Raw genomic sequence first — 17,080 nt, forward strand, 5'->3', positions numbered from 1 at the left:
GATGAATGTTTTTGTTGGTGGTTTTTTTTTTTAAAGAGTGAAGCCTTGATACAAGACCTTTTAAGATTACAGGGTATATTATCTAGATATGGTAGTAAAGTAAATACATGTTTTTTAAAAAAGTAACTACATGTTTTCTCATGCTCTTACTTTTTCTCCTTGATATCTGCCATAGAATATCTGAAACGGGGATTAATAATAATCACATTAGGGAGAAACAGTGTATTATGACACAAACAGACCAGAGAGGTGTAGTGTTCTGAGTAAAAAGAGGGTCCTACTTTCCCCCAATGATCAGGGCACACCATGGGGACATTGAACAGATTGCTGCATGACTAGAAAACTGTAGCCAGGATGGTCAAGAGACTAACTCATGAGGCATATTCAAGGAATGTGGGAATATATACCCTGAAGAAAAAAGTCCTAGGAAATTGTTCATGTCCACACTATTTGGTGTGGACAAGTATCCTAATATTTATGGAATAAGTATTTAGGTTTGCTCTGTGTGACAAAAAGAGCATAAGAGTTCTGGTGAAGTTAATAAGATGTGCACTTGAACTCAACATATGAAGAGGTACATCTGATGTGGCTAAAAGTTGAAAAGATCTTCTTGGATCACAACCAGCTTTCCTAGTATGATAAATGGAAACTGGGCTGTTTTAGAAGGGAGGAGGTGGGGCTGATAGGTAAAGTTCATATACCTTCCCAATACTTGAATGTTAATGTCTTACTCTAATGGACAGGAAGGAAAATTTTGACATAACCATGTGAATTCAAGTCTAATGAGTTCTTTGCTAGGAGTGGAGGTTGGGAAAACGTTGACTCCTTTATACCTCAGCAAGAATGTCAAAAAAGAATTCACATGTCTCTAATGAAAGAAAGAGAACATGTGTCTCTGTGCCTACTTTTGTTGAAACACAGAACATGGAAAGAACCAATAAAGTAATTCAATTTTAAAAATGAATAAACAAATAAAGTATTCCTTATATTTGAACCTAAGAAATTTTGACACATGGAATACAAAAAAAAAAAAATTACCATCAGACATCAGATTTGTCTTTCCTCTTAAACTCAAGGAATATTTGAATAAAGCAGTTAGTGAAACTACTTAATATATTTATTTCTTAAATATTTTATGTAAAAGTATAACTAATTTTTTTAGTGTGAATTCTAAGTAAAAATCAAAACAAAATTAGCTTTATTTATAAAGTTGCAGATGTGAATTATTTAAAGAACTTTAAAATATAATTTAAGCTTAATGCTTGTATGAAGATGGCATTTTAAAAGGATGATCAAATTGTTGCATGTATAAAATTTCTAGTATAAACTATGCTAGCTTTTGGTAATGGGATAACTGTCTAGTTAGATAAGTAGAAAGATATTTTTATAAATATATACATCTGTTTTTGTTGAAATACACACAGCACATACTGAAACTTCTTATCCAGCCCCTTCTCTAGTTTATTGTTTCAGAATGTATGTAAATCATTTTTAAATGGAAAGTTGAAGTCTCTTCATTCAAGGATTTTTTCATACCTTTGTTTATTTATTTATTTATTTATTTTTATGTGGTATTAAGGATCGAATGCAGGGCCTCGCACATGCTAGGTGAGCGCTCAACCACAGAGCCACAACCACAACCCCTCAAGTATTTTTTAATGTGTTTTTATTTCTTAGGTAGAGAAGATTATCTGTAATTTAAAACCAGCTTTAAAGCTTCGTCTTCGATTCATCACACATATTAGCAAGATGGAACCAGCTGCAGTGCCTCCACAAGCTATAAATAGTGGATCTCCAGCACCTCAGTCTAATCAGGTGCCAGCATCCTTACCAGTAACTCAGTGAAGTTAGAGTTACTGTAGTGAGAATGGAAATATACCTGTCTTAGAAAGTGGACTCAAGTTTATTAAATCTGAATGTGATCATGCTAAAGTGATGTGGTAGAAGAAGCAGCAGAGATATTCAGATTGTTTTCTTTTGATTCAAATGGTGAATCTCCTCACACCTTAATTCCCATCTCCCTGTCTATATTTTTGTCTCTAAGAGATCAAGTAAGCTACATATTGTTCATATTCATAGCAATTAAGAGCACCCTAGGAGCACAGGTGTATACTGTGATCAAATGATTTTTGCCTTGTATTCTCAGTCTTTCCTATTTTAGCCATTGTTTTTATTTTTATTTTTATGTTTTATTATTGTATAGTCAGTCTTAAAGTACTTTGCTTTCAAGACAGAACACATGTAAAATAACCATTACAAATCCTTTTATACATAAATCTTCTTTTGTGATTCTTCAGGATAATAGAGATTTTTATCAAATAAAGGACTCTGGGTTTCATTGCATTGCAGAAGCAAACAAAGTTTTGTATTTTTTTTAAAGGCTTGAAATTTTTATTGTAAATTTCCAAGTAAATAGTCTAATGTTTCTATTGAGGTAGATGGGCAGTTTTTGCCTTTGCTTTGAACTTACCAGATAAAATGAGTTGGAAGCCATGTAAGAAAATATCATCTGAAAATGCATACATTTAAATAAAATCATGCTTAAATGGCTGATTCCCGAATCTCTGTCTGTAAAAATCAGTTGCTTTTGCATGTTGATATCCTCACCTGGAATTTTCATAATTCCAAATTTTTTAAATATATGGATTTTTAAAATACATTTTGGTTCTTTAGAGTTTATTAGATTTCTGAAAAACATTGTTAATTTTGGTGGAAATGGCATTGTGAAAAACTTGAAAACTAGTAAAGACTCTTGGATGAATACACCATATGATTTCTTTAGTTACCTAAATTTGAATGAATATCTTTCCAGGCTTTGTGCTGCCAAGGAACTGAGCTACTCCATGAGGTGTTCTACCCTAGTTTGTGACTAAAATTGTCCTAGGAATTAAGAGTTACTGGTTTAAAAAAAGAATTAGTGAATTGAACCAGCTGTAATTCAAATTCTTATTTCCAAATACATTTCTCTTAGATTTTCATTTTTTTCATAGTTCATATCATTATAATCACTATATCTTTATTTGCCGTACAAGTTCAGCTTAAAATTTAGATAATGGCATAACTAAGTTTTACAGACTTCATATTAAATTTCCAGAAATTTTATGCTCTATATGATTCCAAATATTAATTTTAACATAGTCTTAATAAATTCTTGTTGATTTGGGGATTATATTGCTTTGCTTTGCTTTGAAATCCTTGATTGAGAATAGTTGTGACTCTGGTATTACACAATAGAATAGAAGAAGTGAAAATCAGACTTTCTCACAGACATGTCCATTCCAATTTGTTTATTAAAAATTCATATTTTTCTCATTGGCAAGTACGAATATGATTTTCCTTGAGTAGACTTTTAGAGTTGCAAATCATAGACATCAATAGAAAGTAGAAACTTTATTTAGCTGAGGGAAGAAAATGCCTTTATTTTTATTATTTCCTAAAAAGTTCTTTCTTTTTTTCTTTCTTTATTTATTTTAGTAACTTTAAAGCAGCTTTATGGGCTGGGGATGTGGCTCAAGCGGTAGCGCGCTCGCCTGACATGCGTGCGGCCCGGGTTCGATCCTCAGCACCACATACCAACAAAGATGTTGTGTCCGCCGAGAACTAAACAATAAAACATTAAAAATTCTCTCTCTCTCTCTCTCCTCTCCTCTCTCACTCTCTCTTTAAAAAAAAAAAAAAAAAAAAAAGCAGCTTTATCCAATACAACTTTCTACAGTAAGGAAATGTTTGTTCCTGTGCTATCTAGTATAGAAGTTAATAGCTATATGTGGCCGTTGAACATTTGAATATGGAACTGAGTTTTAAATTTTATTAAGCTTTTATCATATTAACCGCTTATGTCTACTCTACTGGACAATTGTATTATAATGGCACATCTTGTTTACTCTTATGTCATTCAATAAAATGTTTATATTACAAAAGCCATAGAGGCAATAGCTAGGTTTAAAATTCTAAGTTGCATGTCAAAAATCAGATGGTAGAGACTCTTAACATATAACTGTTAGAATAACACACTAAAAGTTCCACCATGGAACCTGCTTCATTAGTTTCCTTGGATTCCTGTGTACTTTGGGGGAAAGGGTGAAGAAAAGTTTCTTTTCTTTTGTTTTTTCTTCTTTCCTATGTTCCATAGCCATGGTATGTTTTTAGGATGCTTAAAAATGGTAAGACATTTTGTAGTCACAGACAATTTTAGGTGGAATTCTAATCTGAATTAGGACATCTTAGAAACAGAAAAGCAGTTTGATTTCTCTGGCTCCTAGACAGATTTAGATTTGCAACCTGAAAAGCAACTGTGCTTAAAATATCAACCAATATCATGTTTGAGGTTTAGGAAAAGTAAAATAGGGTCATCTATAATGTTAATGAACTTAGAGATTGCCCAAGCCTATGGTTATCTACTTTACAGATGAAGAAACCAGAGCCAGAGTTTTAAGAGCTTCACTAAGTTCTGACAATGTTTTGGGAATGATGATTTCACTGACTTTAAAATACAGCAGTTTTAAATGGGATATATATATATATATATATATGTATATGTATATACATATATATATATTTTCATATGTGTGTGTGTTAATCATAGGACAACACAGTCTTATTATACAGAGTTTATTACAAAAATTATGTCTTTTGAACAACAAGGACACATGGCTACCTCTCCAGGTTGGGTGGCTCTGTCTCCTAATATTAGGAGTTCCTAACTGGAGAGCCTGTATTGGTGTGTGTTTATTTTCGATACCAGCATATTATTTGGACATTAACATGCCTCAGTCTAAAGTTGTCTTTTGCTAAAATGGGAAAAACACATTTTTAATTGTACAAAAGTTTGAATTTTCAAATCTTGAATTTTTAAGCAGGAATTGGTAGAATTCATAAATTGGAAAAAATTTTCTGAAAGAATAGATTTTTAGGAGGATAACTATAGGCTTAAGTATATTATTAGATTTGGTAATTATGTTGTTAGCACTGGGATTTTTATATCTTGTTTTCACACTTACTTAGGTGGGTTAAGGTAGTTAACTCTGGGTTTATGATTACCCTCCCGAGCAACTCCAAAACAAGCCAAGGTTAGTGCTACTGCTATGTTCACTGTTCGAGTTACTTCTTCTGGTGTCTTCCCAAGAGATGGGTTTACTTCCATTATATCTAGTCCTGAGAGTAGTCCTACAACAACAACAAAAAAATGTGAATAATATAATTTATAAAATTGTTATTTTAATATCAGCAGAACCCAACTTCAAAAGTTACCTGTTACTAAAGAGATAGCCACCAACAGAATATTCTTTACTTATTGCATCAAGTGATGGGTGGGGCTGGGATTTCAGATCAGGGAGCATAAACACATACTAGCCGAGTGTATACTTGCTTCTTTATTATCTCAGGTTTTTACCTACCTGTTTTGTAAATTTCTTCTGTGATGTACAGACCTTCTCTGTAGGACAGACCCCCCACGACAGGTGTGCCAGTAGCAGGTGTGAAAGCAGGGTCCAGCCCATCAACATCCAAACTTAGATGAATTGGCCTTTTCTTTCTTTTAAGAAGTGGGAAAGGATTTCACTATTTCAGTTTAAAGTTGGTGGTTTAATATTTAGTAGACAACTACAGTTCTTATTCTGCAAACCCAAAGGTTCCATAATTTTTATGCAAAGGCTTCATTAATAACTTACATCAGTATCATTAGCAAGTCTTATGTCATGCACACGAGAGCATCATACCTTCCTAGTAGATAGCTGAGTGTTTCTTCCATCACCTTGCCAATTCCCAACTTATCCACTTCAGTCATTGAAAAGTATTTAATACCCAGAGTTTTCACAATGTAGCTATCAAAGAAGAGATATTAAAATAATCTACAACTAATAAAGCTGACTCAATTCCCTCCTCTTCCCTTTCTTTATTTTTTAAAAAGAAAGATTACTGGTAAATAATATATAAAATATTTTAAGTTCTGTAAACTGTATGCATGTAATTTTATTTGATTTTTAACAGCAAGTCAAGATATAAATAGCCTGAATAGATATATGTGTGTGTAAATGTATATAGATACGTGTGTGTGTGTGTGTGTGTGTGTGTGTTTGTATATAGAGGTGTTCATTTGGGGCTGTAAACATCTAACACAAAGAAAAAATAAAGACAAATCACATCAAGGAATAAACTTACTGTTCCCCTGGATTCACGTCTCTCAAGCCAATATACACAATATCCTTGGCAGATATGCAGGGAGTCACCCAGGAGAATCCTGGTACATCAGGGATCTAAAGTGGCAATGTTTCCATTTAGTTAAATGTGTTTCTCTTGAGTAAATCCTACAGGTAATGTTGAGGACAGTTGTTGGATTATATATATCTTAATGTTTAGAATATAAACTTAGAGGATATTATTTTTAAGATAAATAAAGGGAATGCCTGCCTTACCATGTTAACACAGCATTTTCCTATTCTGTGCCCCAAGTCTGCTGGATCCTGCTTCCTCAAAACTAAAGAAATGAATGTGCTTTCTTTACTTTAGTAGCTTCCTTCTTCTCTTTCTTGCTAAAGATCAAGTCCTCTGGATTAAGTCTAGAGTAGCTAAGGGGAATGTAGGACAAGACTTGTTGCTGCTCTTCATATCATAATGTGATGACTGATAACTACTTTGTCCTGGAGCCAACCATGGCTGTTTCCATATGTTAACTTGACATTTTGCAATTTTATAAACACATTTGTTGGTCCTCAGTTAAAAAAAAAAAAAAAAAGTTACTTCTGAGCATTTAACAGTACAAGGTTTGAATCCCCTTGAATCGTCATTAGGACAAATATAATTATTATCAATAAAGATATTAATATACTATAACATCAATAAAAATTGTGAGCCACAATGTTAAATCTCAATCTAGAATTTTATCTTAAATCTTCTGGAAAAGAAGGTGCTTTCTACCATCAATGTGAAGTGATAAATCATTGTAATCTGCATTGAAGACTTTTTCTTGAAGAGCTCTGATGTACAGGGGACACTTCATAAGGAGGAGAGTTGGTGTGATGTGTAGTGGGAAGAGATGGGAACCAGGAGACAGAGTTGTGCTCCCTCCCTCACAATATACTTGACGTGGTTTTGGAAAGTTGATGACCTCTGAACCTCTAAGGGGTAGTTTAAGAATCCAGAGAGAGGATGTTCTTCAGCATCTGTGAATTCCCCTAAACACAGATTGAAAACAGAGGTAGGCTTATGATGGTTTGGTCTATACTGAACATGTACAGACTTTTTCATTATCATCTAAACAAGACAGAATAATACCTCTGTATATAACATTTATATTGTATTAGATATTGTAAGTAATTAGAACTGATTTAAAGTATATGGGAGATGTGCATAGGTTATATGCAAATACTAGGCCATTTTGTATAAGAGACTTGAGCATTTGAAGGTTTTGGTGTCTGCTAAGTATCCTAGAACCAATACCACATAGATACAGAGAGACAATTCCTATGGAGTCAGTTTGCAAACTATGAAGAAAAGTAAAGACAGAGAACATTACCCCCTTTATCAACCATTCTTTTGCTTGTTAGCACAGAGAAAATGGTTTGCAATTATATCAATGTAAAATGATTTAGGATGCTTCCTACTTGCCAAGATTATTTTGTAACGGAGTACCAACCAGTCTTTTACCTTTCCTTTCAGTTCCTTTAAGAGGAAAGACACAGGTTGTCCATGCAAGTTCCCAGTGGGGGTTGTCAGTGGAGTGTTGATATCCATGTGAGCATCCACCCAGATGACTCCAAGGTCAGGATGGACCCTGGCATGGCCAGAGATGCTTCCAATTGCCAAACTTTGGGGGAGAAGAAAGTTTATATGAACCTCAAGTTGTCAATGTCATTACATACCTACATCATATCATTAGCTCACTTAATCTGCCTGCTAGGTTTTAAGTTTTTTTTTTTTGGTACCAGGGATTGAACTCAGGGGAACTCAACCACTGAGCCACATCCCCAGCCCTATTTTGTATTTTTATTTAGAGACAGGGTCTCACTGAGTTGCTTGGCACCTCACTTTTGCTGAGGCTGGCCTTGAACTCCCGTTCCTCCTGTTTCAACCTCCCAAGTCGCTGGATTTACAAGCATAAGCCACCATGCCCAGCTCAAGTAGCTATTTCTAACAGACTTTTAAATTAGATGCCAATTAAACAATTATGACAATAGAGAAGGTATGGCTTATACTTAATACTTACTAAAATGTTTAATTTATACTGCTATCATTTTACTAAAATATTTTTAAGTCACCTTGTAATAAAATTGCATTATATACTTTAACCAAAAAATAAATAAATAAATATGCATCAATCCCTAGCCACACAAGAGATTCCTTCACATGAGATACTGTTCAATTCTTAGAGTTAAATCCAGCTCCATTTTGGCAGATACTTAATTCTCTGAAGTGAATTATGACAAAGTCAATTTTTCTTAGAATTTGACTCCTTCATAATTGGAAAGCATCACTCAATTCTTCCATACGCTACAGTCATTGGTTCTCTCACTCTATTCTGTGCTCAGAGCCTCTGCTGTGTCTACAATCTTGCTGCACATTTGATGTCCCACTCTTGACTGGGTTCAGGCCCCTCAAATCCATCCCAAGTACTCTAAACTCCAAACATTTTGCCAGAATGGAAGATCTAAGTCGTGCCTTGCACAAAAGTTAAAAAGATTTGAATTTACTATACAATGTCCAAGATTCCAACTTGTGAGCATTTAGGCATCATTCAGAGAATCCAGAACTATCAGATTCTCAAAAAGAGAGCAATCGTGCCTGATGTCCAGGTTGAGGTTCGTTTTTTCTTTTAGGTTTCCTGACTTTTCGGCATTTTTTGCTCTTAAAATTTCCACTTACAATTTTTTCCATTTAATAAAAGAAAATGTGCCCCACTCTTTCAATTATATATTTGTTACAGAAGCCCTGGTAACAGCTGGCTTTAAAACACAAAGTTGAGGGTTATGAATTCATTGACTCTCATATCAAAAGCTCAAGAATGTGTCTACTTTTTGATGTCATTAGGCCTCTTCCAGTAATAGCATCCTTGAGAGCAAACATTTAAAAAAGCTCCATACTGTATGATAGTCAAAATTTGAAAATAACCTGAATATCTGACACTACGAATGTAAATGGTGATGTAATTTCTTGCTGAAAAATTATACAGCAAAAAAAAATGATGCTTTTAGCTGGGTGTATGGCAAACACCTGTAATCCCAGTGGCTCAGGAGGCTGAGGCAGGAGGATCACGAATTAAAAGTCAGCCTCAGCAAAAGTGAGGCACTAAGTAACTCAGGGAGACCCTGTCTCTAAATAAAATACAAAATAGGGCTGGGGATGTGGCTCAGTGGCCGAGTGCACCTGAGTTCAATACCTGATACAAAAAAAAAAAAAAAAAAGGTGCTTACATTCTTTTAAAAACTTGTTAACCAATTGAGTTCTAGGTATTATAAGTAATCAGGAAAAATTAACTGACAACAAGCATCACTTATTTAGAAATAGAAGCCTGCACTATTTGGCTAAAATCCACTCCTGTTTCCTGCTGTAATTGATAAACATAAAGATATTGTGAGACTTTGCAAATTCAACTAAGTCTGTTTCTGTAATAAAGTAGGAACCTGAAAAAATTGTTTTTAAGGCAAAGTAGAGTATTAAATATTGGTGTTTTTGCCGCCTGTACCCAACCCGCAGGGGAACAGCCACTGCATAAGACCTGTGGTCTCCACCCAGCACCAAGCTGACTCTGTTGTTCTTCTGGACCTCTGACACCACATCTGCCAGCTGCTCGTTGGCTTTTCCCACAGACTTTGGATTCTTCACAATTTGAAAGGGGCTGTCATTAGGAACATCAGCAAAGTGCAGGTCCCCATAGTCTTTCACATCACACTCTGCAATTAAAAGTTTCAAGTTACTAAATAAAAACAGATTGCAAATCAGTTTGGTTACAAATGTATAAAATAAGTCTATTTTCAAAAGTGTAAGCAAAGGCCAAAAGACTGTAAATGTGGTGAAGGTGGAAATCATGTCTGCTTTTGCCTGACATTGTCCTGTCGGCATCATCACCTCACTCTGGCACCAGCTGTGTACCCAGCCCTCAATGAGCACTTATTAAAGCAATCCAGTTGGAGCAGACACTAAAAGAACAGTGGCAGTTTCTGGTTTGGACCTAGCAGGAGGCATCACTGTCCTTACCACTGTCCCTCTGTTTCTCTCTGCCTCTGTACTTTCTGTCTTGCTATAATAAGCATACTTTGTTTTTGTAATCAAGAAACAGTTAAAGCACCCCAAAGAGAGAGTACACCAGCATTTTCTAAATTTTTTTGATTCTGTATTAATGATTATTCGGGTTGAGGTTTGTTTTTCTTTCAGGTTTCTTTTCTTTTGGTCATTTGCCATTCTGAAAATTTCTACTTACATTTTTTTTTCCATTCAATAAAGAAAGTTGAGCCCCAGGCTCTCAAAGGTAGCTCTGTTACAGAGGCCCTGGTAACAGTGGCTTTCAAAGAGAAAACTGAGGTGTCCTGATCCAAACTGTCACCTGCTGAAGTAACTCAGCTTCCTCCTTGATCCTCTAGGACCTGGCTCTAGATGGTGCTGTCAGAATCAAGTACGTGCTTGGCCCCTAGCCTCTGCTTCAGCAAGTTTGGTAGCTTTCTTAATAGAAAAAAAAATTGTAGGTAACCCAAAGTCCCTAAGGATCTGAGTGTGCTTCCTAAAAGGGCCAGAAAAAGGTTTCAAAACTAGAAAGCTTCCTGTAAAACTGTGAACTGGGATCAGTTCAGCCATTGTTCATTTATCATGTCTGGGTGTTAGTGATTCAGTAACACCTCCAAGAGGTATCATACATCTCAGATGAGATGTGACCAAATTAACCAAGTCCATTTACCCAAGCTTTCTATTCTCCTTCCCTCTCTCCCTCCCTTCCTTCCTAGATTTAAGATTTATAATTCTTAACTCACTAAAATTTGTTTATTTTTAAATGTATAGACTGATGAGTTTTGGAAATTATCTATAATCTTGTAACTACCACCACAATTCATATGCAGAACATTTCCATCTTTCTTTTTTTTTTTTGCTACCGGGGATTGAACTAAGGGGCACTTGACCACTGAGCCACATTCCCAGCCCTATTTTGTATTTTATTTAGAGACAGGGTCTCACTGAGTTGCTTAGTGCCTCGCCGTAGCTGAGGCTGGCTTTGAACTCATGATCCTCCTGCCTCAGTTTCCTCAGCCGCTGCAATTACAGGCATGCGCCACCATGCCAGGCTTCCGTTCCTTTTATTCCTATCTCTACCCCCAGGAATCACTGATTAGCCTTCTATTGCTATACTTTTGTCTTTCTAGAATTTCCATCAATAGAAGCATACAGTATGTGGTCTTTTGTTGCCTCTTTCACATATCATGTTGTTTTTGAGATGTACCTATGTTCGTGTCTGTCATTTTCATTTTCACTTCTCTTGGGAAAATATGTAAAATATAAAGATAACATATACTTAAGCCTCAACTTTAACAAACATATAATTTTTTCGTTTTCGTTTTACACATACAAATGTGTGTGCGTGCACATACCTACTTTGTAAAACCTAAGTGCCCCTATCACTATTATTACTGTTTCTTTTTCTTTTTTTTCTTTCACAAATTGGGATCCTCTTTTGGTAGTCTCCTTCCTGAAACCTCTTGGTTTTTATTTAATTCTACTAGTTCCCATACCATCCTCCCCAACCCCATAGTTCTTGCCACATAGGTTCTTTTGTACAGCACTTCGGCTGGGAAGACAAAACTTCCAAATGAGAAGTTCCAACAACAACGTTTACTGAGGGCTTTTCCCAAACCATACCTCTCTGACACCATGTGGCTATACAGGTGCATGGTTAGTCTGCAGTTCTGTGATATAAACATCCTTACAAACATTGTGTTTTCTCAGGAGTTCTAATTTCACTAGGAAGGTGATCGGGATGATCATCTTTCAACTTAAAAATTACCTTGTTCTTTAAGTTTTTCCAGCAGACCAGCATTTCTCAAGAATGTAGGGCCTTTTTCCACCCCTCCTCGTGGCTGAACAATTAAAAAGTAAAGTATTTCAGTCGTGATCATGACCACCCAATGCCCACAAGAACTTTTCATTACTTGAATCCTATCTATCAGTTTGTGAGATCCTATAGACCCTGGAATTTAAATCCTCTAGTTTAATCTTCACATCAAGGTAGATTGAATTACCCCCAAGCCAAATAGGAGGAACAGAATCTCATCATGAAGGTTATGAGGTTCTCCTGCTGCACCACAGTTAATGAGTGGCAGAGCCTCTGTTTATATCCTGCTCTTAGGATTCCAATGCTGCAGCCCCTCTTCCCATCACACAACTCTATCTACACAGCACAAAGCACCCTGATAGATGAAGATAGAATAATGAAAAGGAAAGGCCCCTGTTTCTGAGCCACTCATAAACCCATAGAAAATGTGGGTGTTTAATACCAGTTACATGGGTAGTTGCGTCAACACAGATATGAGGTGTCTTAGTAACAAAACAGTACTCCTAACTCTGCAAGAGGCACGGTGGGTCAGTGATGGCTTTGTGGCCACATGATCTTTGAGCCAAGTCTTGCAACATGAGGAGGTGGTCAGAAAAACATGACAGGGTGATGGAGAAATTTTGCAATTCAGGGGAACAGCTTGGGCAAAAGGCATTAGAAGGGAAAGAACGTGGTCTGGGCGAAACCAGCCTGTGTGCAGGTCCTCACAGCAGTACCTAGGGCCTTTTGGGATGGTGAATGCAGGCAACAGGAAAATCAGTATCTGGGAGGTGAAATCATAAAGACCAGACCAGAAATTTCAGGTTCTGACCTGTTTAAACAGTCATAAGAAACTATACCCATGCTAATTCCACACCTGGGAATGGACACGCCTCTCCTTTCCAGCATGTCCGCCTCGAGTCCCCACTGATAGGGGTCCCAAGAAATCATTTTTTTAAAAAAATATCTTTCTGGTTTTAATTTCCAACAGGACTTTTAGATACATCACGTTATTATTTCTTTTTATCAGATGAGAAGACATGCCAAAAGAGACGTGTTTATCCTAGGATTGGGGCTGTGGACCCAAAGTAAGCAAATATTTCTTCCCCAAGTGACAGGTGGCCTGTCCAAGGTGCCAAGCAAATCCTTGTTGTCAAATTCCTGTCCCTGGCACACACTCTTCCTGACATATTTTTCTCCTTTACTCCAATCCTTTTGAATTTTTTTGTATTTTATTTTTGATTAACATACAATATTTGGATAGATTTATGAGGTACAGGGTGACATCTTGACTCGTGTATACACTGGGTAGTGATCAACTCCAGGTAATCAGCATATCCATCACCTTCAACTTTTATCATGTCACTAGAGAGAGCACATCCAAAATCTCTTCTATTTTGAGATACATGGTACATTCCTGTTTTCTACATTTACCCTGCCCTGCCTTAGAGCATGGTAACTTGTTCCTCCTGTATAAGGGAACCTGATACCACCTGTAAGCTGTACCCCTGACCAACTTCTGGTCAAGGAGATGACCAACCATTGATCAAGGAGATGGACTTTCTCCCGCTTTAACTCCCAGTAAGGTCCTACTTGGTTCATACTCCGTCTTTAGTTTTGTATTTTTGTCCCTTCTCCTTTGTTTAATTTCAATCTAAATTTCTTTACTTTATGGCACTACATGTTGTCATGTAGGTTTGACAAACAGTAGGTGGTCAAAAACAATTTGACAAAACTCCCTGGCTTTTTTTTCTCCTTCCCCTTTCCAACATTAGAACAAATTTCATCTACCCCTTAGTTGACACTCTATTTGCTATAAGGCTGTCCTTAAACTTCTCAGAGTGACATCTTCTAGCCTTTGTTTTATTTGTTTGCTTCAAACTGCTTCTCGGGATGAATCTTTGCCTGTTGCTTGGTTCATCTGTCCACTTTGGAAACTGCTTTTAAGTTCCACTACCTTTTTAAATGGAGCCCAGTCCCTACTGGACCACAAGTATCAGATCTACTATGGCGTTGAGCTCTCTGAATAGGCTTCAGTGCAAGTCAGGGGCATAGATTTTGGAATGAAGCAGCCTTGTCTGGAATCACATAGTCAAGGCTGTGTAACCTTGAACAAATTACCACACCTCTCTGAACATTATTAACTACTAGATAAAAATAATACCTACCTTATTGTTTCCTTGATGCCTTACGAGGGGCAAGGCAGAGAAAGGAGCTCTTTCTCAGACTCAACCTTCTATCATCTGCCTTCTAGTCTTCCCTTTTTGCCTTGTGTCAAATTTTTATCCCTTTTAAATAGGGACAAATGCTTATGTGTTTGTCACCCACACACACACACCCCTCTCCTTTATGGCTTAGAATAGAAAAATCTCTCTCTCTGTCCTGACAATAAGAGACAATAAGTTTCATTATCATGGCCATGTTTTAATGGGACAAGAGCAGGGTGTGTGTGTGTGGGGGGGATTACTAAGAATGGGAAATGCATTCAGTGGCACTTTGACACACTATACCTCAGAGGTTGTCATTGTCCCCAGATGGGCTGCCCTCATCAGGGTTAGGCTTCTGCAGATGCCCCAGGGCCAGAACATGTTTGGACTTCTTCCCTCTCTCCCCTTTTCCTTCCATTTGCCTCCCTTCTTTCCTTCCTTTTTAAAAATGTTTCATTTGTTCTTCTGAGTCACACAACAGTAGAGTGTATTTGGACATATCATACACACATGGAGTACAGCTTCCAGTCTTCTTGTTGTGCTTGATGTGGAGTTTCTTTCCTACCTTTGTGTTGCTTTTTTCAATTCTTACTGTTACAAACTGTTTGAAAAATAGGTGAGGATATTGTGGATTTAAAGGACACCCGTGTCGGCAGGACGTCCCTGTACTAGGAGGCCTCTTTGGAGGGTTTCCAGGGCAAGGGAAGCAGTATTTACAGACAGTCCAAATGCAGTTGGGGCCTCTAACCTCTGGCCTCTCCCAATTTGTTTTGCAGTAAAAAGTCAGAGTGCACATCAAGACTTCAAAATTAAAAGGGGTGAAAGTCTTCTTAAATTTTTAGAAACTGGGAGGAGTCCATTAAAAAAAGAAAGAAGAAGAAAAAAAAAACCAAACCTCAACCTTTGGAATTTCAACTCACATACTCTCCTGTTCGGTTTGACTTATTAATTTTCCTCTTTAAGCCCAGACCATGTTGAAGTCTGGAAGGCATCCTGTCATCTCATTATAATTACCAATATGAATGTGTCCAGACAGGGGAAAAGAACTGTCAATTTAATGTTCATGATATGTGTTGGTTCACACTTAGATAGCTCTAAGACAATCTGAAAGTTTCATAAACCCTTCGTCCAGACAGTGTTTCCAACTTGCAGTATTTGTCCCCCACTCAGGAAGATACAGGACAGATTCTACCAGCCCATGGACCAAGAGTTTCAAAGAATCATTAAACCATAAAATAATATAAATTATTGACAAAGTTGCATAAAACACTATCATTTATGTTATTTAAATTAAAACAATTCTGAAGATCATCACTGATTAAATATTTCTACTCAACGAATTACATAATGGAGCAAATGAGTCTTCTTAAACTCTCCTCTCCTTCTGGATACTCAAGGAGTATCACAAACACCAAAAACAACAAAAGATACACAAGACGCTGCACTGAAAAATAGTCCATTTCAATGCAAAATAAAAGTATTTTGGTTCAACACGAGTAAACGAGTAAACATTCAGTTTCAAACAAAATTGACTCTGAGATTGGGAGTCATAGGAGTAGGTGGGTTTGAGACCATAATTATGCAATGTCTCGAAATGGTGAGAGGACTTTAAAACATCATTTCCTTGCCCAGATTGTAGAGAAAAACTTAAGTAACTGGAAAATAATACCTTACATGTTTTAAAGTCCCAAATTTCCAATAAAGTACGGTTATTCAAAGCGGAGGCCTTATACTCACCTGTCCCTTTGAGAAAGGGGCTCCGACAACCCCTATGGATTTTGACTTGGAGCTCATGGTCCTTGATACTTCACTTTGCTGCACCAGTGTTCTCAGGTTGCCACACTCTGCAACACTGGAAGACAGAGTGCACATCTTTTTTGCCACTTATAATTGGGTGAACGTGTTTACTTTATTCTAATGAGGACACCTGCCTCCACCTACTGAGCAGAAAGACAGAGTCAAAGAAAGGCTTGCACATTGTTCAAATGAACCCGATTGTTCTGAGCTCAGGTCTCTAATTAAGTGAGCATTATTTATGTTCCTTGTTCTTGTCTTTGTTGAAAAGCCACCCGAGTGACGTTAATCTTTCTTTAGGCAATTGAAATTTCTATGTGGTTTCATAATTGCATAAGTAACCGTGTCTATAGCTGGATAAACCTGTAGTGGCACCTCCTCCTCCACCAAATAATCTTAATTAAGCTTCTCCAGAGACCCTCACCATAATGGTTTTTATTAACAAAATATCAACAAAAATGTCTGCAAAGAACTCAGTGTAGTTAGGACTTCCTATTTTTTATTTCTCTGGTTTGTTAAAAGCTAACTTTGGCAGCAAACTTGATGATGTCATACCTGTTTTTGTGGTAAAACTTCTGACTAATCTAAAAAAATGGGACCAAAAGCACTTTTTGTGAACTCAAAAAAATATAATACTGTTATGTAGACTCCTACAAAAATGTAAACTTCCACACCCATCTTCCTATTGGGTATAAAATTCAAAGAATTTCCAGGTAAAGCCAAAACAACTGTCAAAATCAGGACCAGATGCAGAGCCAGAAGGTGTGGATGGATGAACCCCCTCACCTGGACTAGGCTGAGACTAAACCAATGTGCCTACTACCAGGGCCACTGGAAAAATAAATGCCCCCAACTGAAGGAAGACAAATGGGCTGCTGCTACTCCTTACCAGGATAAGAGAGGTCAAGTCATTCAAGGGCAATAGCAGCCCTACAAACATGTTCCCCATGAAGATCAAAGCCACAGACACCACTGTGATGCCCCTGAGAAAGATTATGTGGGCTGGTAGCTATGGAAAATTATAATGAGGATTAGTATTGACTGGCCTCAATCCCTTTGGGCCAAGGAG

General features: G+C 36.9%; 2 protein-coding genes across 7 annotated transcripts in view; one reads left to right on the forward strand and one right to left on the reverse strand.

The window, feature by feature from the left end:
* Nucleotides 1-17,080, forward strand: part of LOC101963893 (mediator of RNA polymerase II transcription subunit 23) — a 62,989-nt gene that overhangs the window by 37,234 nt on the left and 8,675 nt on the right. For 2 of the 5 annotated variants that reach the window (XM_078019115.1, XM_078019117.1), the window contains one exon: nucleotides 1,678-2,561. The exons of 1 other annotated variant lie outside the window; for it this stretch is intronic. In XM_078019115.1, coding sequence (XP_077875241.1) covers nucleotides 1,678-1,845 — 168 coding nt within the window. In that variant the 3' untranslated portion in view covers nucleotides 1,846-2,561. Of the gene's footprint in view, nucleotides 1-1,677; nucleotides 2,562-3,474; nucleotides 3,923-17,080 lie in introns of those variants that run through there. 2 more of the 5 variants (XM_078019118.1, XM_078019116.1) reach the window with 2 other exon arrangements.
* LOC144366034 (arginase-1-like) lies at nucleotides 4,596-16,104 on the reverse strand. 2 transcript variants are annotated; one of them, XM_078019123.1, is made up of 8 exons: nucleotides 15,955-16,104; nucleotides 11,984-12,056; nucleotides 9,713-9,887; nucleotides 7,645-7,804; nucleotides 6,160-6,254; nucleotides 5,718-5,822; nucleotides 5,397-5,533; nucleotides 4,596-5,166 (listed from the first exon to the last, which is right to left on the reverse strand). In XM_078019123.1, exons 1-8 carry the CDS (start codon nucleotides 16,087-16,089, stop codon nucleotides 4,997-4,999), a joined length of 1,050 nt encoding a protein of 349 aa, XP_077875249.1. In that variant the 5' UTR covers nucleotides 16,090-16,104; the 3' UTR covers nucleotides 4,596-4,996. The 2 variants fall into 2 exon arrangements, with proteins under 2 accessions (XP_077875249.1, XP_077875250.1); XM_078019124.1 differs by lacking the exon at nucleotides 5,718-5,822.

Source organism: Ictidomys tridecemlineatus, chromosome 8 (genome assembly GCF_052094955.1).
Source record: "Ictidomys tridecemlineatus isolate mIctTri1 chromosome 8, mIctTri1.hap1, whole genome shotgun sequence".
In the NCBI taxonomy this organism is placed as follows: Eukaryota; Metazoa; Chordata; class Mammalia; order Rodentia; family Sciuridae; genus Ictidomys; species Ictidomys tridecemlineatus.

Excerpts from the sequence above, each read along its gene's own strand:
- LOC144366034 (XM_078019123.1), bottom strand. The coding sequence starts at position 16,089 with ATGTGCACTCTGTCTTCCAGTGTTGCAGAGTGTGGCAACCTGAGAACA. Across the intron at positions 12,057-15,954 it reads CCCCTTTCTCAAAGGGACAG|CCACGAGGAGGGGTGGAAAA; the intron begins GTGAGTATAAGG and ends TTAATTGTTCAG. Across the intron at positions 5,534-5,717 it reads CTCAGCTATCTACTAGGAAG|AAAGAAAAGGCCAATTCATC; the intron begins GTATGATGCTCT and ends ACTTCTTAAAAG.